The sequence below is a fragment of the Capricornis sumatraensis genome, chromosome 18, assembly GCF_032405125.1.
Source record: "Capricornis sumatraensis isolate serow.1 chromosome 18, serow.2, whole genome shotgun sequence".
Classification (NCBI taxonomy): domain Eukaryota; kingdom Metazoa; phylum Chordata; class Mammalia; order Artiodactyla; family Bovidae; genus Capricornis; species Capricornis sumatraensis.
Genome location: NC_091086.1, coordinates 77,831,644 through 77,858,433, shown reverse-complemented (window position 1 = coordinate 77,858,433; position 26,790 = coordinate 77,831,644). Strand labels below are relative to the sequence as shown.

Below are 26,790 nucleotides of genomic sequence, written 5' to 3'. Positions count from 1 at the left end.
GATCTGCTATCAGCTGACTGTAGGTTCTGGTTGGCATGGCCACAGGTAGGGGGCTCGCACACCTCCTCCTCCCTGCCCCTGCCTCTGTGAGCCCCAGGCGTTTGCACGCAGATGCTGACGCGGGCGTGTGTGGTGTCTATGGTGCATGTGTGGGTATGGAAGTCTGTGTGTGTGTGGTGTGTGCATGTGGTGCGGTGTCTGCATTTCTGTGCGGAGTGTGTGGCATGTCTATATGTGATATGTGTCTGGGGTGTGTTTATGTGTCTGTCTATGTGTGTGTTTACGTGTGTCTGGGGTGTGTGTGCGCGCCGCAGCCCCGCTCTAGGTGCCGTGGCCCCATCGGCAGCCGGCCTTCAGGGTCACTGAGCCCGCGCGGCCCGGGCCCCGCGTCCGAGCCGCCAGGCCCCGCCCTCCCAGTCTCGAGGCCGGAAGCGGAAGTGCCCGCCGAGCGTTCACTTCCGGGCAGCGGAGGCGGCGGGGGCGACCCGCGAGGTGAGGCTGCGGCGAGCTGTGGCAGCTGCGCGGCGGTGGCGGTCCCCACCCGCCGTCCCTTTCCCCGGCTCCGGCGGGTGCGGGCGCGGCCAGGCGGCGGTGCGGGCGGCCGGGGGGGGTCCCGGGGGCGTCTGAGTCCCGTCAAGAGGCTCGCGTCCTTGACGGGGCCGACTCCGCGTCAGGCCCGGAGGAGGGAGGCGTTGCGGACCTGAGCGCGCGGGCGGCGGCCGGGAGACCCGCGGCCGCCCTGGGCGCCCCGGCCCCGGCGCAGCCCAGGGCCCGGAAATGGGGCGAGGAGACACGGCGCCCCAGCCCAGGTCCGTGAGGGCGCCAGACGCACTCGGGTCCCGCCCCTCAGGGTCTGCGGGGACTTGCGTGTGGCTCCGAGAGCGTTTGCGGAGGGAATGGGGAGCGTCCTGGAGATTGGTGCACTGAAAACATGCGTGGAAACGGGCGGCTAGCGGCAGATGTCCGCGCTCTCCTTTGCCGGACGCTCCCGAGCTCCCCAGCTTGGATGTTGGTGGAGCCGGCACGAAGGCAGGAGTGCGTTGTCCTGAGAAGAGCGTCGTTTGCCCGCTCACCTGTTTACTAAGGCTGTTAAATAGTAAGACGTGGGATTTGAGTGATTTTTGAGGGGAATCGTACGGTGAGTGCTGAAACTTTGGCGGGGATGGTGAGGTGTGTACTGGCCCTGTGCCTCCGCATCTTCCCCGGGGCTTCCTGGCACAGCCGCCCCTCCAGGGAGTTCAGAGCCGGTGTGAAGGCTCTGAAATGGGAAAGGGGACCTGTCTGGGGGAGAGAAGTGCCCTGGAGACTGACGTCTGACGTGAGTAATCTGGCCTCCTCCATGTGCTAATGTCTTGTGCCTGTAATTGCCCCTGCTCCACTGTAAGGTAAGATTGAATTCTGACAGTGTGTATTTCTTATGGAGGAGCTCATAACCCTAGTTGTGATTTCAGGGTTGCTGGGTTAATGGTCTCAGATGCTCTTCTTACAGCTCTGCTGTGGACAGCTGACTGTTGGTGGAGGGGGTAAGTTTTGTCACTAACATTTCTACCTTTCTAACACATCCCCCTCCCTGTTCCCCATCTAGCTGTGGACAAAGGATGCCTCTAGTATGACAGGTGCAGACATCCTCCCTGCTTTGTAACCATGAAGGAGACTGACCGGGAGGCTGTCGCAACAGCGGTCCAGAGGGTTGCTGGAATGCTGCAGCGCCCTGACCAGCTGGACAAAGTGGAGCAGTATCGCAGAAGAGAGGCCCGGAAGAAGGCCTCTGTGGAGGCCAGATTAAAGGTACGAGGTCAGAGTGGCCACCAGCACCTGCTGCACTCCCCAGCGGGACAGGGCCTTTTATCTTGAGTTTCAGGTTCATTTAACAAAGTTATAATTTTGCCAAATTGGACATTGTGAGGATGTGGAAGAAGGCAGACATGAACATTACCTTGATTTAGCACATTTTTTCCAATAATGTATTGCCAGTTAGTAAATTGACAAAGTAGACAGGGAGATGTTGAAAACACCAAAGGAACAACCCCTTTAAGCATCCAAAAGTGTCCATTTACCTTTTTAAAAAATACTAGCAGAATAACGGTTTTTCTTCTTTAGCAAATGCTCTTCCACCGAGTGTGTCCAGAGAGCATTTTGTTTGGGTCCTTCTAGCACACGCTATAGTATGCTGACTGTGTACCAGGTATTCTGTTGGCCTTGTGGGCAGGAAGGAAGAGAACACTACACATTTATTAGTGTGTGTGAAAATGAGACAAGAAAGAAGTCAATCTTTTATGCTTTGGATTGGCTTTCAACACAATTCACATGGAGAAATTGGGTTTTATTAAAACAATGCGTGCCTGGTATAGCTATAAAAACGTTAAGACCGTGGCCTGCTGACTGGCGGCACAACAGTCTTGAGGATTTAAGAGAGTGCATTTGAGGAAGGTTAATTCTCGCATGGACATGGAACAGCAGACTGATTCCAAATAGGAAAAGGAGTACGTCAAGGCTGTATAGTGTCACCCTGCTTATTTAACTTACATGCAGAGTACATCATTCAGAATGTCAGACTGGATGAAACACAAGCTGGAATCAAGATTGCCAGGAGAAATGTCAATAACCTCAGATATGCAGATGACACCACCCTTATGGCAGAAAGTGAAGAACTAAAGAGCTTCTTGATGAAAGTGAAAAAGGAGAGTGACAAAGTTGGCTTAAAGCTCAACATTCAGAAAACTAAGATCATGGCATCCAGTCCCATCACTTCATGGCAAATAGATGGGGAAACAGTGGCTGACTTTATTTTTCTGGGCTCCAAAATCACTGCAGATGGTGACTGCGGCCATGAAATTAAAAGACACTGACCCTTGGAAGGAAAGTTATGACCAACCTAGACAGCATATTAAAAAGCAGAGATGTTACTTTGTCAACAAAGGTCCTTCTAGTCAAGACTGTGGTGTCATATGGTGTGAGAGTTGGACTGTGAAGAAAGCTGAGTGCCGAAGAATTGATGCTTTTGAACTGTGGTGTTGGAGAAGACTCTTGAGAGTCCCTTGGACTGCAAGGAGATCCAACCAGTCCATTCTAAAGGAGACCAGTCCTGGGTGTTCATTGGAAGGACAGATGTTGAAGCCGAAACTCCAATCCTTTGGCCACCTGATGCGAAGAACTGACTCATTGGAAAAGACTCTGATGCTGGGAGGGATTGGGGGCAGGAGGAGAAGGGGACGACAGAGGATGAGATGGCTGGATGGCATCACCGACTCGATGGACATGGGTTTGGGTGAACTCTGGGAGTTTGTGATGGTCGGAGGCCTGGCGTGCTGCGGTTCATGGGGTCGCAAAGAGTTGGACATGACTGAGCGACTGAACTGAATTCTTGGACTGATACGGTAGTGAGGTTGCCTGTCCAGTTAAAACATTGGTGCCCAGGTTATGGCAAGTTTGATGAGACAGGATGTGGGTCATTCATTTGCAATAGCAAAGCAGCCAAAGACCTGTTGGACTAACTTGAAGCAGTTTTGTATCAATTTAAAAAATAGTTCAGACCTGCTGCATTTTTATCCAGAATTTTAATCTCTTCCGGAAACTCATGGATAAACTAACAGTTGTGTGGTCTGTTGAAATCATTAGTTATTTCTAAGTGCTACTCACAACTCACAGGTGAACGGCATCCCTGACTTCCATCGTGCTGCCCTGTCGCCCCTTCCTGTTCCCACCTCCCTGCTGCTCCTTCATGCTCTCTCCCTCTGACTGTGCACCTCCCTGGGCGGCACTTCCACGGGCTCCCAGAGTGAGTCTGAACCTCAGATGGGCCAGCTCTGTGTCTGGGGCCCGCCATCCTGGGGCAGAGTCTGGTTCTGCCTGAGTGGCAGGAAAGCCTTCTCCACTTAAGTTAATGACGAGTCCTGCCTGTTTCTCCATTGAGATCAGGCCTGTTAGGAAGCGGAGGATGCCTGCGAGATGGTGTGCAGAGTCCTAGACGACCATTTAAGGGGGGCCATGGGACCCAGGGCATTCCCACAGTGGAGTCCAGCATTTTCAGGCCAAGGGCTGCATGAGGAGTGTTGGGAGGTTTTCTCAGCAAAGCTTAAAAGCATTACTGTTCTGTTCATCGACTGTCCTCTGTTCCTGCAGCACCTCTCTTCTCCTCTCTGAGCCTCCAGGTCCGGCCTGGCTCTGCTCACCCCGGTGTCTTCCCTAGGCTGCAATCCAGTCACAGTTGGACGGTGTGCGCACGGGCCTGAGCCAGCTCCATAACGCGCTGAACGACGTCAAGGACATCCAGCGGTCCCTGGCGGATGTCAGCAAGGACTGGAGGCAGAGCATCAACACCATCGAGAGCCTCAAGGACGTGAAGGACGCGGTTGTGCGGCACAGCCAGCTCGCTGCTGCCGTGGAGAACCTGAAGAACATCTTCTCAGGTAGCCGCCGGCGGACGCGTGTCTTCGGCCTCCTTGTGTTGCAGGGGTTTTCAGCTGTCCTGGGCGGCGTGTTTTGTGGGCCCGCCCAGAGTGGGTGAGAGGTGTGGTTCAGCCTGCATGGTCAGGGTCTTGTTTCAACGCGGATGGGTGGTCTGCTGAGTGGATGAGGGCTGGTAGAGTGTGGTTCTGAGTCTGTGGGGACCGAGGGACAGATGGAGAGCTGAACACGCGCGCACAGGGAGAGATGCGCGCTCTCCTTCCGCCACAGTGTGGCGCGCGGGACCCTGCCAGCGCGAGAGAGGTCCCTGAGCAGCAGCTCCCAGACAGGAGGCCTGTGCACAGGCCCGAGGCTGGGGGTGGGCACGCCCTGGAGACGCAGCCCCGACGGAGGTCAGGCCTGCAGGAGTCCTTGGGGCCGATTGGGGCGGCGAGGGGGTGGCGGAGGTAGGAGTGGCCCTTTCCGAGCCCTGCCCGGCACCTCGTGGGCATGAAGGAGAGCACCCCGTAGCCCAGTCAAGCCCTGCCAGCCGTCACCAGGGCAGGGGCTCTGCTGTGTCCAGCCAGCCTCCTTGGGCTCTGCCCCCGGGAGCTCGTCCCTCCCCGAGTCCCCCTCCCCCCACGCCTTTGTCACAGCCATCAGCATCCCAGCCAGAAGCCTCGGGGTGGTCTGGCCCCTTCCCGTCCCTCCTGTGGCATCTGGTCTCTGCGTGTTCATGCTGCTTGGCGCCTGCGTGTAACCTGGTGCGGTTCTTCCCCTCCTCCCACCGCTGTGAACCACGGCATGGGTGGCCCTGTTCCTCTGGGTGCATGTGTCTGGTGGCAGCGTTGTTGAGTACTCGGCCGTCCCTCTGTGCGTTCTCGCCACCCTGGGCCTGACACCTAGGGCTCTGCTCTGCCCCTGTGAGTGGCCCAGCACTGCCCGCTGTGCTGGCCCCTGTTAGCAGTCCCTCCTGGTGACCTTTGGCAGCCTGGAATCGGACCGGCCCCCCTGCCAGGATCTCCTTCATGACGTTTAGAGCCTTCTTAGTTGATTTCCGTCTTATAATTTCTTGTTGACTGTCATTTTCTTCTGGTTTTATAAAAAGAACACCAGAAGACTAAAAAGTTAACTTTTCATCCACATGGCATTTGGATCCACATAACCCAAGTGACCAAAAAAACTACGAGTTCATCCACAGAGGCTGAAAATAATGTTCTTCTTTTGATGAAAAGCGAGGCTGTGATGTAGACGTGGTTTTTGTTAGGCGCGTGTTTTTACTGGGAAAATGTTGTGCTTGCTTGTCTTCCTTCAGACTGTTATCATTGCCTGTAATTCTGTAGTGTTATGGACACAGCCTGTTTTTTCTTCTTTTCCATTCTTAAAAACTATAAAATATGCACAATATAAAATCTATCATCTTGATCATTTTTAAGTGTACAGTTCTGTAGTATGAGATACTTTCATATCGTTGTGAAGGCATCGCCACAGTCCATCTCAGGGACTGTCTTCATGTTGAAAACTGGAACTCTGCACAGAGTTGTGTGTGAAATATGTCTCAGTAAAACTGAAAGAAAACGCCTGAAAGTCTGCAGCCGTTAATGATACTCCCCATGGCCCCTCTGCCAAGCCCTTCCTGGTTATTTAGACTTCCTGTTTCTTGGTGGTTTGGGCTTAGTGTCTCTCGGGACGTGCGCTTAATCCGGTTGCCCAGCTGGGTTGCGTTCGCTCACAGTGCTCTCTCCTAACCCTTTTTTCCCGTAGAGTTGGCAGTAGTGTCCTTGCTTTAACTGTTGAGTCCCCGAGTCGTCTTTTCCCCTTAGTTCATCTGGGTAGGGTTTGTCAGTTGTTAATCTTCTCAAAGAACCACCTTTGCTTTTCTTGATTTTTCTGTTTTGTGTTTAAATTATCTGTTTATCTCTGCTCTAGTCTTATTTCATTTCTTTTGATAGCTTTAGGTTTAGCTTTCTTTCCTTTCAGTTCACTTCAGTGGCCCAGTTGTGTCCGACTCTTTGCAGCCCCATGGACTGCAGCGCTCCAGGCCTCCCCGTCCATCACCAACTCCCGGAGTTCACTCAGACTCACGTCCATCGAGTCAGTGATGCCATCCAGCCCTCTCATCCTCTGTTGTTCTCTTGTCCTCCTGTCTTCAATCTTTTCCAGCATCAGGGTCTTTTCCAGTGAGTTAGTTCTTTGCATCAGGAGGCCAAAGTATTGGAGTTTCAGCTTTAGCATCAGTCCTTCCAATGAATATTCAGGACTGATTTCCTTTTGGTTTAACTGGTTTGGTCTCCTTGCAGTCCAAGGGACTCTTAAGAGTCTTCTCCAAAACTACAGTTCAGAAGCGTCAGTTCTTCAGCGCTCAGCTTTGTTTATGGTCTAACTCTCACATCCATACATGACCACTGGGAAAACCATAGCCTTGACTAGACGGGCCTTTGCAAAGTAATGTCTCTGCTTTTTAATATGCTCTCTAGGTCGGTCATAGCGTTTCTTCCAAGGAGCAAGTGTCTTTTAATTTCATGGCTACAGTCACCATCTGCAGTGATTTTGGGGCCCAAGAAAATAAGGTCTGTCACTGTTTTCATTGTTTCCCCATCTATTTCCCCTGAAGTGATGGGACCAGATGCAGTGATCTCTGTTTTTTGAATGTTGAGTTTTAAGCCAACGTTTTCAGTCTCCTCTTTCACTTTCATCAAGAGGGTCTTTAGTTCTTCTTTGCTTTCTGCCATAAGGGTGGTGTCATCTGCGTATCTGAGGTTATTGATATTTCTCCCGGCAATCTTGATTCCAGCTTGTGCTTCTTCCAGCCCAGCGTTTCTCATGATGTTCTCTGCATATTAGTTAAATAAGCAGGGTGACAATATACAGCCTTGACGCACTCCTTTCCCGATTTGGAACCAGTCTGTTGTTCCATGTCCAGTTCTAACTGTTGCTTCCTGACCTGCATACAGATTTCTCAGGAGGCAGGTCAGGTGGTCTGGTATTCCCATCTCTTTTGGAATTTTCCACCGTTTGTTGTGATCCACACAGTCAAAGGCTTTGGCGTAGTCAGTAAAGCAGAAGTAGATGTTTTTCTAGAACTCTCTTGCATTTTCAGTGATCCAGCGGATGTTGGCAATTTGATCTCTGGTTCCTCTGCCTTTTCTAAATCCAGCTTGAACATCTGGAAGTTCTCGGTTCACATACTGTTGAGGTGTGGCTTAGAGAATTTTGAGCATTACTTTGCTAGTGTGTGAGGTGAGTGCAATTGTGTGGTAGTTTGAACATTCTTTGGCATTGCTTTTCTTTGGGATTGGGAGAATATTAAAAAAAACTAAGTATAGTTGACTTACAATGTTGTGTTAGTTTCTGGTATACAGCAAAGTGGTTTAGTTACACACATATATGTATGTATATTCTGTTCTTTTTCATATTCTTTTCCATTATAGGTGAGGGTTTACCTTATTCTTTTTCTGGTTCCTTAGGTTGTGAAGTTAGGGTGTTGATATGAAATCTTTCTTCCTTTTTAATGTAAGTGTTTATAGCTGTAATTTGCCAATATAGGTGTAATTTCCATCTTCCAGGCCCAGGTATTGAACCTGTGTCTCTTACATTTAACCTGCATTGGCAGGTGGGTTCTGTACCACTATTGTGTTTGCATAAAGACTGCAAAATTTTTTGTTGTAATTCTGTGAAAAATGCCAGGTAATTTGATAGGATTGCATTGACTCTGTACATTGCTCTCGGTAGTATAGTCATTTTCACAATATTGATTCTTCCTATCCAAGAACATGGTGTATTTCTACATCTGTGTCGTCTTTGATGTCTTTCCTCACTGTCTTAACAGTTTTCTGCGTATAGAGTGTTTGTCTCCTTATTGTCATTCTTGTTCAGTTGGTAAGTGGTGTCCGACTCTTTCCACCCCTGGATTGGAGCGCACCAGCTTCCCTGTCCTTCACTATCTCTGGAGTTTGCTCAAACGCATGTCCATTGAGTCAGTGATGCTATCCAGTCATCTCCTCTGTCACCCCCTTCTCCTGCCCTCAGTTTTTCCTAGAATCAGGGTCTTTTCCAGTGAGTTGGCTCTTCCTATCAGGTGGCCAAAGTATTGGAGCTTTAGCATCAATCCTTCCAGTGAAGTGTCTGAGTTGATTTCCTTTATTTTATTTTATTTTTTATTTTTACTATATTTTACTTTACAATACTGTATCAGTTTTGCCATACATTGACATGAATCCGCCACAGGTGTACATGAGTTCCCGATCCTGAACCCCTCTCCCACCTCCCACCCCATATCATCTCTCTGGATCATCCCCGTGTGATTTCCTTTAGAATTGACTGGTTCAGTCTCCTTGCAGTCCACCCACCGTGACTAGTCACTCAGTCTTGTTCAACTTTTTGTGACCTCCCTGGACTGTAGCCCACCAGGCTCCTCTGTCCATGGAATTTCCCAGCCAAGAATACTGGAATGGGTTGCCATTTCCTCCTCCAGAGGATCTTTCTGGCCCAGGGATTGAACCTGGGTCTCTTGCATTGCAGTTTCTTTACCATCTGAGCCAGCAGGAAAGCCCCCCTGCACTCCAGGGGTCGCTCAAGAGTCTTTTCCAGTACAGTTCGAAAGCCTCAGCTCTCTGGCATCAGCCTTCTTTATGGCCCAGCCCTCACATCCATACACGTGACTTCTGGAAAACCACAGCTTTGACTAGACGACCTTTGTTGGCAAAGTGATGTCTCTGCTTTTTAATACGCTGTTTAGGTTTGTCATAGCTTTTCTTCCAAGGAGCAAGTGTTTTAATTTCGTGGCTGCAGTCACCATCTGCCTTGATTTTGGAGCCCAGAAAAATAAAAAAATTTGTCACTGTTTGTACTGTTTCCCCATCTATTTGCCATGAAGTGATGGGACCAGGTGCTATGTACTTAGTCTTTTGAATGTTGCATTTTAAGGCAGCTTTTTCTCTCTCCTCTTTCACTTTCATCAAGAGGCTTCTCAGTTCCTTTTCACTTTCTGCCATAAGGGTGGTGTCATCTGCATATCTGAGGTGATTGATATTTCTCCTGGCAGTCTTGATTCCAGCTTGTGCTTCATCCAGACTGGCATTTTGCATGATGTACTCTGCATAGAAGCTAAATAAGCAGGGTGACAATATGCAGCCTCGATGTGCTCCTTTCCCAATTTTGAACTAGACTGATTGATGTTCCATGTCTGGTTCTAGCTGTTGCTTCGTGACCTGCACACTGGTTTCTCAGGAGACAGGTAAGGAGTTCTGGTACTTCGATTTCTTGAAGGATTTTCCACAGTTTGTTGTGCTCCACAGTCAAAGGCTTTGGCCTAGAGAAGAAGTAGATGTTCTTTTGGAATTCTCTTGCTTTCTCTTTGATCCAACAAATGTTGGCAATTTGATCTCTGGTTCCTCTGCCTTTTCTAAATCCAGCTTGAACATCTGGAAGTTCTTGGTTTACGTACTACTGAAGCCTAGCTTGAAGGATTTTGAGCATTATTTTACTAGCATGTGAAATGAGTGCAATTATTTCATATTTTGAACATTCTTTGGCATTGCCCTTTAGAATTGGAATGAACACTGACCTTTTCCAGTCCTGTGGCCACTGCTGAGTTTTCCAAATTTGCTGGCATATGGAGGACAGCACTTTCACAGCATCATCTTTTAGGATTTTCAGTAGCTCAGCTGGAATTCCATCACCTCCACTAGCTTTGTTTGTAGTGATGCTTCCTAAGGCCCATTTGACTCCACATTCCAGGATGTCTGGCTCTAGGTGAGTGACCACACCATCGTTGTTATCCAGGTCATGAAGACCTTTTTTGTACAGTTCTTTGTATTCTTGCCACCTCTTCTTAATCTAGGTTGCTTCTGTAGGTGCTTGCTGTTTCTGCCCTTTGTCGTACCCATCTTTGCATGAAGTGTTCCCTTGGTATCTCCAGTTTTTGTGAAGAGATCACTAAATCCCATTCTATTGTTTTCTTCTGTTTTTTTTGCATTGTTCACTTAAGGCTTTCTCCTGTCTCCTGGCTCTTCTTGGGAACTCTGCATTCCGTTGCGTATATCTTTCCTTTTCTCCTTTGCCTTTCACTTCTCTTCTCATCTCAGCTATTTGTAAGGCCTCCTCAGACAACCACTTTGCCTTGTTGCAGTTCTTTTTTTTGTCTCCTTCGATTGATTTATTCGTATGTATTTTGTTCTTTGGATAAAATGATAAATGAGATTGTTGCCTTAATAATTCAAGAGATTTCTGTTCATTAATTTTGTATCCTGCAACTTTACCAAATTCATTGATTAGCTCTAATTGATGGCATCTTCAGGACTTTCTGTGAATATAATAGTGTTATGTCATCTGCAGACAGTGACGGTTTTACATCTTCTTTTCCAATTTGGATTCTTTTTATTTCTTTTTCTTCTCTAATTGCCCTGGCTAGGACTTTGAAAATTGGGTTGAATAATAGTGGTGAGAGTGGGCACCCTTGTCTTGTTCCTAGAGGAAATGCTTTCGGTTTCTCCACCTTTGAGAATGTGGGTTGCTGCGGGTGTGCTGTATGTGGCCTGTACTATGTTGAGGTAGGTTCCCTCTTTGCCCGCCTTCTGGAGAGTTTTTATCTTAAATGGGTTTTGAATTTTATCAGAGCCTTTTTCTGCATCTATTGAGAGGATCATACGAATTTTATTCTTTAATTTGTTAATATGGTGCATGACATTAATTGATTTGCATATATGAAGAATCTTTGCATCCCAGAGATAACTCCAACTCGGCCATGGTGAATGATGCTTCTAATGCATTGTGGGATTCTGTTTGCTAGTATTTTGTTGAGGATTCTTGCATCTATGTTTATAAGTGATATTGGTCTGTAATTTTTTTATTAAACTTTGATTTTGGTATCAGGGTGATGATGGCTTCATAGAATGAATTTGAAAGTGTTCCTCCCTCTGCAATTATTTGAAAGGGTTTGAGAAGGATGAGTGTTAGCTCTTCTCTAAATGTTTGGTAGAATTTGCCTGAGAGGCTATCTGGTTCTGGACTTCTGTTTGTTGAAAGATTTTTAATTATAGTTTCAGTTTCATCACTTATGACTGGTCTGTTATATTGTTTGCTTCTTCTTGGCTCAGTGTTAGAAGGTTACACCTTTCTAAGAATTTGTTCACTTCTAGATTTTGCATTTTATTGACGTATAGTTGGTGACAGTAGTCTCATGATCTTTGTATTTCTGCAGCGTCAGTTGTATTAATCATTTCTCCATTTTCATTTCTAATTCTTTTATTTGAATCCTCTCCCTTTTTTCCTTGATGAGCCTGGCTAAAGGTTTATCAATTTTGTTTGTCTTCTCAAAGAATTAGCTTTTAGTTTCATTGAGTTTTGCTATTATTTTCTTCATTTCATTTATTTCTTTGATTTTTATAATTTCTTTTCTCTAGTAACTTTGGGTTTTGTTTATTCTTTCTCCAGTTGCTTTCGGTGTGAGGTTAGGTTGTTTGTTTAAGACCTTTCTTGACTCCTGGGATAGGGCTGAATTTCTACAAACTTCCTCTTAGAACTGCTCTTGCCGCATCCCTTAGGTTTGGGTGGCTGTGTTTTTGTCCTTATCTGTTTCTGTGTGTTTTTTAATTTCCTCAGTGATTTCTCAGTTATTTAGTAACATGTTGTTTAGCCACCATGTGTTTATGTTCTTTGCAGTTTTTTCTGTGATTTATTTCTAATCTATAACCTTCTGGTCAGAAAAGATACTTGGTACTATTTCAGTTTTCTTAAATTCACCAGAGCTTGGTTCGTGACCCACTAGGTGGCACTAGTGGTAAAGAACCCGCCTACCAGTGCAGACTTGACCCCTGGTCGGGAAGCTCCCCTGGAGGAGGGCATGGCAACCCACTCCAGTGTTCTTGCCTGGAGAGTCTCGTGGACGGAGGACCTGGCGGGCTACAGGCCATAGCGTCACAGAGAGTGGGCATGGATGCGGGGGCTTCGCCGGCACGTGTGACCTGTCCTGGAGAGCGTTCTGTGTGCATGTGAGAGGAGAGCGTGTTCTGCGCTCAGATGGAATGTCCTGTAAATGGGAAATGCTTTAAGACAGCAAAAGAACAAAACGTGACACAGAGATGTGAAGTGAGCAGATGATGTTGGGAAAGCGGTGCCAGTACGCTTGCCTGATGCAGGGTCACTGCAGACCTCCAGCTGGTGGACGCATGGCCCCCGGGAGGCAAGTGTGCCCGCCGCTCGCCGCCTCGGCTCCCGCGTGTGCCCTCGGGTCAGCCCAGCAGAGAAACACAAGCCCTGGAGGCTCTGTCCCCTCTTCTCTAGTTTTTTTTCCTTTTGAGCCTCATGACTGATAATTTTCTTTGTCCTATCTTCAAGTTTGCTGATTCATTCTTCTGCTCACTCAAGTCTGTTTTGAGAGCCTGAAGTGGATTTCTCGTTCAGCTTCCCTTCTGCCCACGTCTGCCTGCGGTCCTTTGAGCATGTTGCAGAGCTTGTCTTAGGGCCCTTGTCTGGTCCACTGTCTAGTCCTCAGGGATGGCTTGTTTGTTTTTTTTTTTTTGACTCCCTCTTCTCTCCTGCGACTTTGTTTACCTTGTGCTGTTGTTGAGCAGTGGGCATTTGACTCTAATTAGCGCGTAGCTCTGGAAGTCAGATGCCCCTCTTTGCCAGGGTGTGCTGATTTTATTCATTAGTCTTGCTGTTTTGACTGGCTTAGGCTAGCTCTCTTTTGAGGACCAGGCTGGCGTGTAAACTTAAGTCTTCTCAGGTCTTTCTGAGCCTGTGCCTCCCCTGGTCATTTGCAGTCAGTTGCTACCTTTGGACTGTGCTGACAGCTGAAACGCTGCTCATGCCTTTCCCTGGAAGGTGGGAGCCTTCAGTGGCCTCCACAGCCCCACAGTGTGGCCCCTCACCCGAGTCCTCTGCGTGTGGTGGTTGTCCAGTGGGGGCGGGTTCCTGGCTGCCCTTGCCTGCCGCCGTCCTGGCACCCCATGCTGTCCCGCGTTGGCGTTTCACGGTGCCATCTTTGCCTTCCCCCCAGTGCCCGAGATCGTGAGGGAGACGCAGGACCTCATCGAGCACGGGGAGCTGCTGCAGGCCCACCGGAAGCTGATGGACCTGGAGTGCTCCCGGGACGGGCTGATGTACGAGCAGTACCGCATGGACAGCGGGAACACGCGTGACATGGCCCTCATCCACAGCTACTTCGGGAGCACGCAGGGGCTGTCTGACGAGTTGGCCAAGCAGCTGTGGATGGTGCTGCAGAGGTCACTGGTCACCGTGCGCCGCGACCCCACCTTGCTCGTCTCTGTCGTCAGGATCATCGAGAGGGAAGAGAAGATTGACCGGCGCACACTCGACCGGAAAAGGCAGACTGGCTTCGTGCCTCCCGGGAGACCCAAGAACTGGAAGGAGAAGATGTTCACCATCCTGGACAGAACAGTTACCACCAGGATCGAGGGCACGCAGGCGGACACCAGGGAGTCGGACAGGATGTGGCTCGTGCGCCACCTGGAGATCATACGGAAGTACGTGCTGGACGACCTCACCGTTGCCAAGAACCTGCTGGCGCAGTGCTTCCCGCCGCACTATGAGATCTTCCGGAGCCTGCTGCGCACCTACCACCAGGCCCTGAGCGCGCGCATGCGGGACCTTGCAGCAGAGGACCTGGAAGCAAATGAGATCGTCAGCCTGCTGACCTGGGTTTTGAACACTTACACCAGGTAACTCCCCCTTCACACCCAGCGTCTCCTGTTCCACAGGCCGCTGGCAGTCTGCACAGCTGCTGGGTCCTTGACCAAGGGCAGGCACCTGGCACCCACAGGCATTGCCTCTGGCGGATGCGTCTCCTTCCTGGGCTGCCTATGACCCGGGGTTGGGTTGTGCAAAGGCTCCTGTGCTTGAGGGGCTTCTGTGCCTGGACAGTGGTGAGCAGCTCAGCATTGCGTGTGCCCCGCGGTGACCCCAGGAGCAGGAGGTGTTGGCCGTCTAACCCAGCGTGGCTGCTGAAGGGGCCCCAGTCGCTCTCGCGGGCTTCCGACAACCTGAGTCTCATTTCTTCTCCCCTACGTGCGCAGAGAATCAGCCATGCTTTTGCTCTTCGGCCTTGAGGTTGTGTCACTCCATGAAGGGGTCATGACCTTTGTGCCAGCATTATTTTGAGGTTGGACTTGAAGAACAAGGCGGTGGTGGGGTGTTCTCAAAGTCTTTAAGGTTAGCTAGTGAGAGGGACGGAAAAGGCAGTGGCAGCCCACTCCAGCACTCTTGCCTGGAAAATCTCATGGACAGAGGAGCCTGGTGGGCCACAGTCCATGGGGTCGCTAAGAGTCGGACACGACTGAGCGACTTCACTTTCACTTTTCACTTTCATGCATTACAGAAGGCAATGGCAACCCACTCCAGTGCTCTTGCCTGGAGAATCCCAGGGACGGGGGAGCCTGTGGGGTCGCACAGAGTCGGACAAGACTGAAGCGCCTTAGCAGCAGCAGCAGCAGCGTGAAAGGGAGGCACAGTTTATCCTAGCCTGTCTTGTCACCGATGTGTAGAAATTGAATCTCTTGTTTTAGTAGTAAGGTTTGGGGATTTTTTTAAAGTATTTTTTTAATGGATAAACTTTAATTTTATTAAAATTTATTTCCTTTTGAATTAAATTCTAATTGCTCTTATTCGTTTGCTTGTTTGACTGCGCTGGGTCTTCGCTGTGTGTGAGCTTTCTCCAGGTGCAGAGGGTGGGGGCCCCTTTGAGTTCTGGCGCGCAGGCTCCTCACCGTGGCGGCTCCTGCGGTTGTGGAGCACGGAGTCTAGCGGTGCGGGCTTCAGCAGCTGTGGCGTGCAGACTGAGTTGTTCCACGGCATGTGGCATCTTCCCAGATCAGGGGTTGAACCAGCGTCCCGTGCGTCGCGCGGGAGATTCTTAGCCACCATGGAGGCCTGGTTTGGGGATTCTTTGCTTTGTGTTTTGCTTGTTGTTTGGTAGCTGCCTATAGTAAAGAACGTGTTCGTGTGTACATTTCAGTACAGGAAAGTGTGAAGAGTAAGAAAACGTCTGTTGGTTGTGGCTGACGTACTTGTAGTGGCTGGGCGGGACTGGGGCCTCCGAGCTCCCTGTGTGCCGGCCGCCCGCCACAGCCATCCCCAGCGCGCAGGCCCCGTGGGTCACCCCCAAGGAAGGCCTCTCACCGTCCCCTTCGCTCTGAGGCCTGGGGGGACTGTGCCTAGCGTCAGTCGGCCAGCCGGTGGGGAGCAGGACTTGAGCCTGGGGTCCGAGCCCCCGCCGTGCTCGAGCCACCAAGCTGTGGTGTGTGCACTGTGTGGCCGGCGTGGTCCAGGCATTGTTGTTTCTCACGCACCACGCGGTGAGCACCGTCCTGTCGGTGGCGGTTCTTTGACAGCCTCCTATTGCTCATTGTGTTCTGTCGTGTTGGACTTTCTCAGGGGAAACATTGGGCTGTTTCCACACTGGAAACATGTTCATGCAGAAGTAAGGTTCTTGGGGCAGAAATAGTCTAGACTGTAGATGGTCTTTGGGTGTTTGCAGAGTATCATGAGGTGCTTCTTCATGCAGGAAGACCTGGGGTTCCTTACGGGTGTTGGATGCTGTTCATGCCTAGGGCTGTCATTCTGGACCCATGCTTAAGGAGTCATCGGAACAGTCAGCCCTGGCCTTCTGGGAACCCAGCCTTGTACCTCGCTTTCATGTTTTTTTGTGAAAGCTCTTTCCCAGCACTCGGTCTGCACTGCAGCCTCCTGGGCCCCCCGGGCCGGGTGCAGGCGTCAGGGTTAGCACCTGCACCTCGTGTCTAAACCCAGGGCTCATTTCCCAGCTCCCGGGGCCTCCTGCCTGCTGGGCCCTGCGTGTCCCCAGGCTGCCACGAGGGGCACACGGACCTCCCCTCCAGCCTCCGGGCAGATGGGGCGGCGGGAGGGGGCTGCCTCGCTCCAGACCTGGAGCTGAGTGAGCCGCAGCCCAGGAGCAGCCCTGCCGAGGGGTTCCCGCCTCCCTGGTGGTCAGTCTGTCTCATCCTCCCGCCTCCCTGGTGGTCAGTCCGTCTGTCTGTCTCATCCTCCCGCCTCCCTGGTGGTCAGTCCGTCTGTCTGTCTCATCCTCCTGCCTCCCTGGTGGTCAGTCCGTCTGTCTGTCTCTCCCGCCTGCTGGGTGGTCAGCCTGTCTGTCTTGCCCCACTTTGCCGCAGCGTGGAGATGATGGGGAACGCGGAGCTGGCCCCCGAGGTGGACGTGGCCCTCCTGGAGCCTTTGCTCTCTGCAGACGTGGTCTCTGCGCTGCTCGACACCTACATGTCCACGCTGACCGTGAGTCACGGTTGGTCCCACACGGGGCTGGGGCGGAGGGAGGGCGGCCCCTTCTGGACTGGTCGGAACCTGCTCCGCTGGAGGATGGACCTGCCTGTCCCCTGGACACGCCGGGGGCCTGCCCGCCTCCAGCGCTGAGCGGAGGGGCGGGGCACCTCCCGAGCCCTCAGGGCCCAGGGAGAGGGGCAGCGGGCAGGCTGCTCTGAAGCTGCTCCCCCGAGATGGGGCGTCGACTCCACGGCCGTCTCTGTCCTCCCTGCGGCTCAGTCCAACATCATTGCCTGGCTGCGGAAGGCCCTGGAGACGGACAGGAAGGACTGGATGAAGGAGACCGAGCCCGAGGCCGACCAGGACGGCTACTATCAGACGACGCTGCCCGCCATCGTGTTCCAGGTGCGGGGCCAAGGGGCCAAGGGGCCTCACACACACCCACACCCACACCCACACCACCTCCAGCCCCCCCGTGGGGCCTCTAAGGGCCTCACACACACACACAGACACACACACACAGACACACACACACAGACACACACACACAGACACACACACACAGACACACACACACAGACACGTACACACACCCCGCATGGGGTTTCTAGGGGTCTCTCTCATACACAAACCACACCACTCCCCAACCCCATGGGGCTTCTAGGGGCCTCTCACACACAGACACACACACACACACACACAAACTACCCCCGCCCCCCGCGGGGGCTTCACACATACACAGCTGCATGCTGGCCTCAGGGAGAGCCTTTTTCTCTCCGGAGCTGGGGAGCCAGGGGTCAGGCTCGCCAAGTAGTTTTGCCCTTGGTCACAAAACCTTATGTCTTCTGTGTTCCTAGTGGTTTTTTATTTCAAACTAGAAGTGATTGGGTTGGCCAAAAAGTGCTTCAACTTTTAAATAAAAGACACATTTTTCATTTTCACCAAGAACTTTATTAGTCAACATATTCACTGTTCCACTACCTTCTGCCATATATCCAGGCAAGTTCATAATCCCATCTCCCCAAAAGTTTTTATCTTTTTGAGCAAAGAGCTGTTCCAGTTCCTTTTATAGTCTTCCAGAGAACTGAAGTTGTTTCCATTAAAAGAGTTTTATACAGACTGAAATAAATGGCCGTCTGAAGGTGCGTTGTCTGGTGAACACAGCAGATGAATCAGAACTTCCCATCTAGGCTGTAACTCTCTTTGCCTGATCATCAGAGAAACATGCAGGTTTATGTCATGCTGGTGGAAGATGACGCATTTTCTGTTGACTAATTCCAGACACTTTTCATCGAGTGTTGCGTTCAGTTGGTGTAATTGGGAACAGTACTTGTTGGAATTGTTTGGTTTCCAGAAGGAGCTCATAGTAGAAGACTCCCTTCCAGTCCCACCGTATACACAACATTGCCTTCTTCGGATGAAGACCAGCCTTTGGTGTGGTTGGTGGTGGTTCATCTCGCTTTTGCCACAGGCTTTCATCTGTTGCATGTTATCGTATAGGACCCACTTTTCGCCATCTGCCACAGTTGGTGTCAACAATGAAATGTTTTTGTTATGTAGTATGTGGATATACAGTCAAGAAGGTTTTTTTCAGTTAAATTACATGGCACCCAGACATTGAAGTGGTGAACATAACCAGTCTGGGGCAAATGATTTTCAGCACTTGATTTGGATATTTTGAGTATGTTGGCTGTCTCCCATGTGGGGGAACATTGACTGTTCACAATTAATGTCTTGATATGACTGCTGTTAACTTCAGCCAGTCTGCCCCCCGTGGAGCGAGAAACCTCCAGCACGAAACTTCGCAAACCACTTCCGTCCATCAGTCACGGCACCGTTGCCATACATCTGCATAAGTCTTTCTGCCGTTCAGTTGTGGTTTTACTTCTTTTGAAGTAGTAAAAGATAATATGCCAAAAAATTACTTTTCTCTTCCATTTTCACCGTTAAAATGGCTTCACAAAAATTCACCGATTTTTAAAGAAGGAAGACGCGTGCGCTGATGTGAAGCTGTCTGGATGCAGCCTAACAGGATTGCTTGAGTGAAATTAGAGGCAGGCAAGTGCTCCTAGAGCCGTCTTACGGAAAAGCAGACAGTTGCTGTGGCTGGCCCAGCAGTTGCGCTGTCTGTCTGGTGCTTACTTCCCGAGGTGACTGGCCTGGGCGACTCTCACGTGACGTACTCTGGCAGAGTCCTGTGGGTCTAGGGTGATCATGCGCTCTTATGGTCAGTCTGGACTTTGACGCCTGCTGTGTCTCGAGTGTGCTTGCCTGCCGCCTCCTGGCCTGTCCAGTCTCCTTTCAGAAGTTGCTGGCCTTGTTCACACACGCTCCTGCTGAAACACGGAGCTGGGCCCTGCGTGGCCTTGTTGGTCCCGGGCGTGGAAGGCCGACCCTCTCCTTATTTGGAGACTGGTGTCCTGTGATGATGGGGGGCAGGCTCTGCCTTCCGGTCCTTCCCCACCTGTCCTCATCTGGCGCCCCCGCTCCAGGGTATATTCTCCCAGCTTCAGGGTGTATTCTCCCAGTTCTTCCTAAGGAACCCACGTGCCAGGGCCAGTCCCCGTGTGACCTCAGCTACCCTGGCCCCCATCTCCTGTGAGAATGTGTGTTTCCCCTGGGGGAGGCCAGCTTGTCTATAGGTGATCAGGAAATGGTTCACTGGGGTGTTTTTTTCAACCTGCTTAGAAAGTTTTGTGTGTTTGTTGGATTAACTTTGTTATTTTTCAAGTGGCTTCGTTTTTTTTCTCTGAATTTCGATTGTCCTAACTACCAGTTAACTTCTTGGGGACTGATATGGGAAACTTGTATCCTCGTGACTTTATATCAAAGTTCATAAGTTCTTCAATTTTTAGATGTTCGAGCAGAACCTTCAAGTTGCTGCTCAGATAAGTGAAGATTTGAAAACAAAGGTACTAGTTTTGTGTCTTCAGCAAATGAATTCTTTCTTAAGTAGGTATGTATTCTTACCAGTGTGCTAATTATAAAGTGTATTTTTTTTTCTTTTAATGAAAAGCTAAACAGTGTTGATCTTAGTCTGGCTAGTATTAAAAAGAATTTAAGGCTGCACTCATCATAGTCAGCTTCTTCTGCCATTTAGAACTCACACCCTGTCTTTCTATCTGCCTTTTCTGTGGGTGCACCCCCTGGGGTCCCGGTGGGGGGGGGGTTGCTGAGCGTGGGGAGGGGGGCTGGAGGTCCTTCCAGGGTGGAGCTGGGGTCTCCTCCAGACTGCCTTCCTGGTGTCTGGTTTCCTGGGGGGCTGCCCTCAGAAGGAAGGAAGGTACTCAAAGACCAGTACCTCACAGGGATGCCTGCACCTCTGAACTGTTGATGAAGGAGATTTTCAGACACAGACAGAAGCAGCGTGACACAACGGCTGCTCCGCCCACCGTCCAGCTCCAGAGCCGTCCGTTTAAAGCCACCCTGGGCCTCACCTGGTTCTCTCCCCTCATTGTGCTGAAAAGCACACTTGACTCGGAGGAAGATGTGGGCCCTGGAGGGCGGACCCCCACTGCAGCTACAGGTGCACAGAGCACCTCCCAAGCGGCCGTCCTGCCCGTGGTCCCGAGTCCGCAGCTTCAGCCAGCCTCAGCTCCCGTTGTGCAGCGGGCATGGCGACTGAAAAAAAATGCACGTGGCTGTGAACCTGTGCAGGTCAAACCCACGTTGTTCAGGGGTCAGCCGTGCTTGACTGCGGATGCCAGACCCTGTGGCATGGCTCACCTGCTTGCCTGCCCTGACCTCAGTGCTGTTCACTCGCACACAACAGCCACGAGCGGCCGCTGGCCGCCCGCGGCACCGCGCTGCGTTTGGGGTCCCCACTGGTGTTGGACCTGCCTGCTCACAGGTGTATATCCAGGCTGGGTCAGTGGATGGCCTGCCCCCTGGGCCCCTGGCCCGTAGAGAGCACACGCCCTCCTGTCCACTCCCAGGGCCCTCCCGCCAGGCCTCAGGCTGCTGTCTGCCCCGGGCCAGGCACTGACTCCACAGGCTGAGTCCCCTCTGTGTCTCCTCACTGCTGGGCCGGAACGCAGCAGGCCCATGTCCTCCGTACTCCTGCCCTGGCGGCTCAGGTGGGGACAGCCCGGCCCCGCACGCGTCCCCGTCGGCCTCCACCCGCGAGAGTTGCGCCCTGAGTTGGGCGTCTTGTTGGGGTTCTTCTGTGAAGCTGACTCTCCTCGCCAGCCTCAGCTGTGTGGTTGACTGGGCCGTGCTTGGGCGGAGCCGTGGAGCTGATGCCTAGTTGCTCCCCTTTAGTCCCCCTTTCCGTTGGCCCCTTCCTGAAGAGCCTCTGGAAGCGCCACAGATACGCAGGTGTGCTGCGGTCTTCTGCTACTGTGTCTGTCTGAGAACCTCCAGAAAATGTTCAGAAGTGAAGTGTGCCGCCATCTCAGTTTCTGCTCCTGACATCTTAAAGTCTGATGTATTTTTAGTTTGACTTCTTTGGGGAAAGTTTCAGAAAAGGACGTTTTATCTAACATTTGATCATATTCTCAACACTACTGTATGAGTTTCTAGGCGAGTTACATGTCAGATAAAATAATACTTTCCCAGTTAGAAACGTTTCAGAATATTTGTATAATCAGAATATGGAGCCATATTTCAAGGCCTGATATGAAATTTGTAATAATCTGTTCTAATTGATGAGCTGCTGTTGGCATGGGTCGCCCCCCCCAGCCCCGCAGTCTCTCAGTCTGAGCCCCCGCTGAGGTGCCAGGGGTGGGCCTGTCTGCTGGGCGTGGTGCTGGCCGCGCCGGGCCGTGCTGACCGCCCGGTTCCGCAGGTACAAGGAGGAGGTGCAGCTGTACAGGGACGAGCATCTGCGGGACCGGCAGCGCCCGCACTGCTACGTGCAGTACATGGTGGCCGTCGTCAACAACTGCCAGACCTTCAAGTGAGCCGCGGGCGCGGGTGGGCGCGGGCGGGGGCGGCGGATGGGCGCCTCACGGCACCCTGTCTGTCTCCTGCAGAGAGTCCATAGTCAGCTTAAAAAAGAAGTATCTGAAGCACGAAGCGGAAGAAGGCGTGTCTCTGAGCCAGCCGAGCATGGATGGGGTTTTGGATGCCATTGCCAAAGAGGGCTGCGGCAGCCTGCTGGAGGAAGTCTTCCTGGACCTAGAGGTGGGCGCCCTCTCCCCCGCCCCGCACTGGGCCCTCCTGACACGGTGTCGCATAGACACGCTTCCAGGAAGTGTCCCGTCGGTTTCGGGGTGGGAGCTGGTGGTGTTCACTGGCAAGTACTGGACTGAGCCGAGCACGGCGCATAGTCAGGAGTGAGGCCCAGGCAGGTCACCTGAGAGGCGTGGAGTGTGATGAGCACGTGAGTTTACATGGAAATGGCTCATGTTATACAGGGACGGCAGGAACGAGGATGTCCTGGAAAGCAGAGTCACGATGCCTTGGGTCCTGCAGGGAGGAGCTCCTGGGGTTATGGGCGGCATGTTTCGTGAGGTCTGTCTCAAAAATGGTTAGAAAACAAACGAACCGTTTAAAAGACAACATAGTAGAGAGAGAGACAAAGGACACGAGGAACATGCCACAGGAAAGGGAGTGACCTACGTCCTGAGTAGGAGACAGGACGCCCAGTCTTGCCGATCTTCTAAGAAAAGTAGGTTAAGACGATGTTTGTGTTGCTTACGGGGATGGCGTGGATTAAGAACATTTCTACCGCACAGTGATAGGGCTTGAGGAAAAAAAGACTCTTGTATTCTTTGTAGCACTGTGAACTGGTGTGGTTTGGGGAGCAGTTGGTGTAAGTGTTGGAGGCAGCAGTCATGAGGGTTGTAATTTGCTACCTTTTGACTGAGCAGTTCTGGTTTGGGGATTTCACCTGCAGAAACATACAGATTCAAAAAAAAAAAAAAGAAACATACAGATTCACGGCAGCCTTCTTTGTAATTGAAAAATGAGACATTTTAAATGTCCGTCAGAATTGAGCACATGAGTGACAGAGCACCCGCACAGTCAATAGGTGGAGTCAGTCCAGGTGAAACACTCACACACACGCCTCCTTCGGGTGTAGGCTAAGTCTCGTGTGGGTCGTGTGTGTATGTAGAGTTTCTGCACGAGTGTGGCGGTCATGATCGCAGCCTCAGGCAGGCGTGCGAAGGTGGACTCCTGGCTCCCCTTCCCCTCTCCCCGTGATGGGCCAGCGCAAGGGTGTGACCTGTGGTTTCTGCTTCCAGCAACATCTCAATGAACTGATGACAAAGAAGTGGCTGTTAGGGTCGAACGCTGTAGACATCATCTGTGTCACTGTGGAAGACTATTTCAATGATTTTGCCAAAATTAAGAAGCCGTATAGAAAGGTAAGAAAGAGCAAGGGGCCCCATGTGGTCTCAGTCCCCAGGCATCTCCTGTAGAATCTGGTGTCATTAACTCTGAGGGTGAGAACTCAGGGGTGTTTTGTGCCCCAAGCAGGTTGGAGACACTGGTGTCTCAAGGCAGAGGCAACGGGGCATCCACTCTGCTGCCCAGGGCTACGCTGCACGGCTGCAGGCCCAGAGCCCCGTGGCAGTGGGCCCGAGCAAGGGTGGGGCACCGGCCACGGCTCTGACGAGAGGCCGGGAGCCGCTGCACGTCTGCTCTGGGCCCGGCGGGCAGTGATCAGCACAGGGCTCACCGGTCCCTCCAGGCCCCGTGAGACTCCCCCGTCCCCATTCAGGGGTCAGGCAGCCGCTGGGGAAGCTCAGGGATAATCTTCAGGGCCTGGGGTGGTTTTTGCCGTTGTTGCTTTAAAATCAGGGTTTCTGTTTCTGCCTTGCGGAAGCACGAGTGCTTCGATACAGGGAGCTCAGGCCCAGACACTCAGAGGCGGTCTCCAGGCCTCCTCAGGGCCCCATGGAGATGCTCGTCGCGTCTGTGAACAGCGTCGCCCTGCAGTTTCCTGTCTGGTCCTCGTGTCTTCGTATCTTCTCGTCTTGCTGCCCTGGCTGGGACCCCTAGGAAGGGGCAGCTTTGCCCCTTGAAAGTTTAAATTCTGAAAGTTTTGAATTTGAAAGTTTAAATTCCAAGTCTGCCATCAGAGTAATGCAGGGAGTATCTGGTGTTTTGGGTTTTTGTGTTAGTTTAGGCTGCCCTGGGTCCTCACTGTGGCTCGAGGGCTCTAGAATGTGCAGACTCCAGCAGTTGCCTGTGTTTAGCTGTAACATGTGGGATCTTAGTTCCCCAACCAGGAATCTAACCCAGGGCCCCTGCGCTGGGCACGAGGAGTCTTAACCACCGGACCTCGAGAGGAGTCCGTACCCTGATAGTCCTGTCTCAGTGTCGGGAGCTTCTGGTGGTTAGAGGTGGGACCATTTCGTTCAGTTTTGGATTTCTTGTTGCTTGTAGAGTTTTTGGTTCCACCTTTTGTTTTTTTGAACCTTCTGTGCTTTGATCTGACAGTGACGTGTAACGTGCTCAGCCTGGGCTTGTGGCTCGCCCTCTCTATGGGATCGTCTGCTCTGCCGAGAGCCTGGCCTCACCCGGGTCCCTGAGGGGCTGGGCGCCGTTTTACTTTGTCTTGTTTGGGGCCCTTGGGGTCCCCTTCGCGTTGGTGCGGGGCAGGGGCTTCCCGGCGTCCCTGGTAGAAGGGGCTTCTCATGTCTCGGGGCCCTGATGCTGTGTCGTGTCAGCACTTTTGTGCTCACATGTCCACAGGTGACTTGCCTGAGGTCTTTGTGTCACTGAGGGTGGGCTCCGCAGAGAACCACAGCCTTCTCCAAAATGCTCCCAGAGTCGTACTGTCTGCAGAGACCGGTGTTGAGGAGCCCTCTGAGCAGGGGTGTGAGGTGGGAGGGGCAGAGCAGGGGCCTGGCCAGAGCCCAGTCCTCCCATCAGCTCCACACTCCCCCTGAGCTGAGACGCTCAGAGGTGTGTGCAGGCCCGGCAGGGCAAGGAGACCAGCCCCAGTGCCCCCGGGCGGCCTGCGAGCCCATGAAGGGGTCTCAGTCTGGCAGGCCCAGCTGCCGCCCACCGCCTTGCCCCCGCAGGAAGCACTCGGCAGCGGGTTTGTGCCCAGAACATGTCGGGCGAGGCTGCAGGCAGGTGCCCCCGCGGGCGCTTTATTCTAGGACAGGCCTGAGCCGCAGGGCGCCCGGCGGCACCAGCTTCTGGCTTCGGCCCCGTGGCTGCTGCGCCTGCCCTTTTCCCAGACGTGAAACGAGGTGAGCTTGCTGCCCTGCTAAATTCAAGTTCGTAAGAAAGCCTCAGAAGAGCTCAGTTTGTAGACACTGAAATCGTGTCACTGAGACGGGAAGGCTGACCGCGCCCCGTCCGCAGCGGATGATCGCCGAGGCGCACCGGCGCGCGGTGCAGGAGTACCTGCGGGCCGTCATGCAGAAGCGCATCTCCTTCCGCGGCGCCGAGGAGCGCAAGGACGGCGCGGAGCGCATGGTGCGCGAGGCCGAGCAGCTGCGCTTCCTCTTCCGCAAGCTGGCTTCCGTGAGTGCTTCGCCTCTTCCTGCTGGGACCCGCCAGGCCTGGGGGCGGGGGGCGGGGGGCCGGGTGCTTAGTGTCCCCGTCCGTCAGAGGGCTCGGGCTGCCCCGCTACCCCTTCCTGAGCCCTCTCTGGGGAGCAAGTCCTGAGGGGTTGCCGTGAAAGAGGCGGGTGCTGGGCGGAGCCCCGGGCACACGCGCCACTCAGCGCCCTGCCGTCCCGCAGGGCTTTGGCGAGGAGATGGACAGCTACTGTGACACCATCGTCGCTGTCGCGGAGGTCATCAAGCTCACGGACCCCTCTCTGCTCTACCTGGAGGTCTCGACTCTGGTCAGCAAGTACCCGGACATCAGGTGCCAGCAGAGTCTCTCCTGAAGTCGCTGGGGAGGGCGAGGGTCCCAGGCGTTCGTTAGGTGGGAGCCCCCGCGGTGGGGGGAGTGCAGCGGCTCCGGGCCTCTGTGAGGACCTTGAGGCCTGCAGATGGCAACGTGGGCAGAGTGTGCTTCAGAGACGACAGTGAGGCGCTCGAGTCACCGTGCTGGGCGTCCCTGGGGGTGGTGTGCCAGGGGAAGGTAGCCAAGCAGACAGGTTTCTGGATCGCATCCTGTGCTGTCTCCGGGCCCTCCTCTGTGCTAGCGGGGGAGGGAGGTAGGGGCTCCCCTGCGGCTGCACCCTGACGCCCCCTCGCCCCCAGGGACGACCACATCGGGGCACTGCTGGCCATGCGGGGGGACGCCAGCCGGGACATGAAGCAGACCATCATCGAGACGTTGGAGCAGGGCCCGGCCCAGGCCAGCCCCGACTACGTGCCCATTTTCAAGGATATCGTGGTTCCCAGCCTCAACGTGGCCAAGCTCCTCAAGTAGCCGGTGTGACCCTGGCCTCAGACTGCCACGCGTCCAAAAGCACTCCCCTCCCCACCCCCAACCCTGTGTGCACACTTCCAAACTGTCACTCGACAAAAACGCTGAACGGCTATCAGGGACTGACAGCTTCCTGCCACCACCTCACCGGTGATGACCTTGTGATGACCTTGCAGACCCGCCCAGAAGCCACTTTCGGGTTTCAGATGCCTGAGGTCAAGGTCAGGCCTCCCCCGGAAGCAGACCTGCCAGCAAGGCAATGCGGTGGGTGTGGTAGGTGAACCCGCAGGCAGGTGGACGATGCCAGGAGCGCCCGCGAGTTACTCCTTCACACCCAGCGGATTACAGGCCTGCACCTGAAGGAACAGGGAGCCCTGGGTGAAGTCTCGACTGTGACGCCGCCCTGCTGGACACGGCTCTTGGCCCACACTCCGAGGGGGCTGCGGGATGGCTCCGGTGCTCGCCCCCGCTCCTCCTCGCAGACAGTGTGTGGGTGCTGGGCGGCTCTGAGGGCCCCGTCCTTCCTCACCCGTCTAGAACCAGAGCGCATGCCATGCTGTTTCCTCCTCACGAGAGGCAGAAAATTCGCATGGAGGGCTCTCTGCTCAGAGGAGTTACACACAACCTTGGAGATGGGAGAGGCGGTTCCCACAGCCGATCCTGGTGGGAGGACTGTCTCTCTGGAGGATTCGCAGCCTAGATGGAGACGTGAGAGGCGGTTCTCACAGCTGACCCTGGCACAGGAGAGGCATGGCTGTCTCCCAGGCTTCTTGCCAGCTGCTCTCCGCTAGCATGTCAGTCCAGTCCAGCTCCTTCTTGACCAGACTGAGAGTCTAGGATTCAGTCGTGCGAGGTTTCTGA

The 26,790-nt window shown here is 52.8% G+C and overlaps 1 protein-coding gene across 3 annotated transcripts; it reads left to right on the top strand.

The window, feature by feature from the left end:
• Positions 1–474: 474 nt before the first annotated feature.
• EXOC3 (exocyst complex component 3) lies at positions 475–26,790 on the top strand. 3 transcript variants are annotated; one of them, XM_068990419.1, is made up of 13 exons: positions 475–492; positions 1,586–1,788; positions 4,190–4,409; positions 13,388–14,069; positions 16,539–16,656; positions 16,924–17,049; positions 19,500–19,600; positions 21,431–21,541; positions 21,618–21,768; positions 22,833–22,955; positions 24,910–25,071; positions 25,292–25,419; positions 25,761–26,790. In XM_068990419.1, the coding sequence occupies exons 2-13, from the start codon at positions 1,645–1,647 to the stop codon at positions 25,930–25,932; spliced, it is 2,238 nt and encodes a 745-aa protein (XP_068846520.1). In that variant the 5' UTR covers positions 475–492; positions 1,586–1,644; the 3' UTR covers positions 25,933–26,790. The 3 variants fall into 3 exon arrangements, with proteins under 3 accessions (XP_068846520.1, XP_068846522.1, XP_068846521.1); XM_068990420.1 differs by lacking the exon at positions 475–492 and having other exon boundaries at positions 1,540–1,788; XM_068990421.1 differs by lacking the exons at positions 25,292–25,419; positions 25,761–26,790 and having other exon boundaries at positions 24,621–24,911.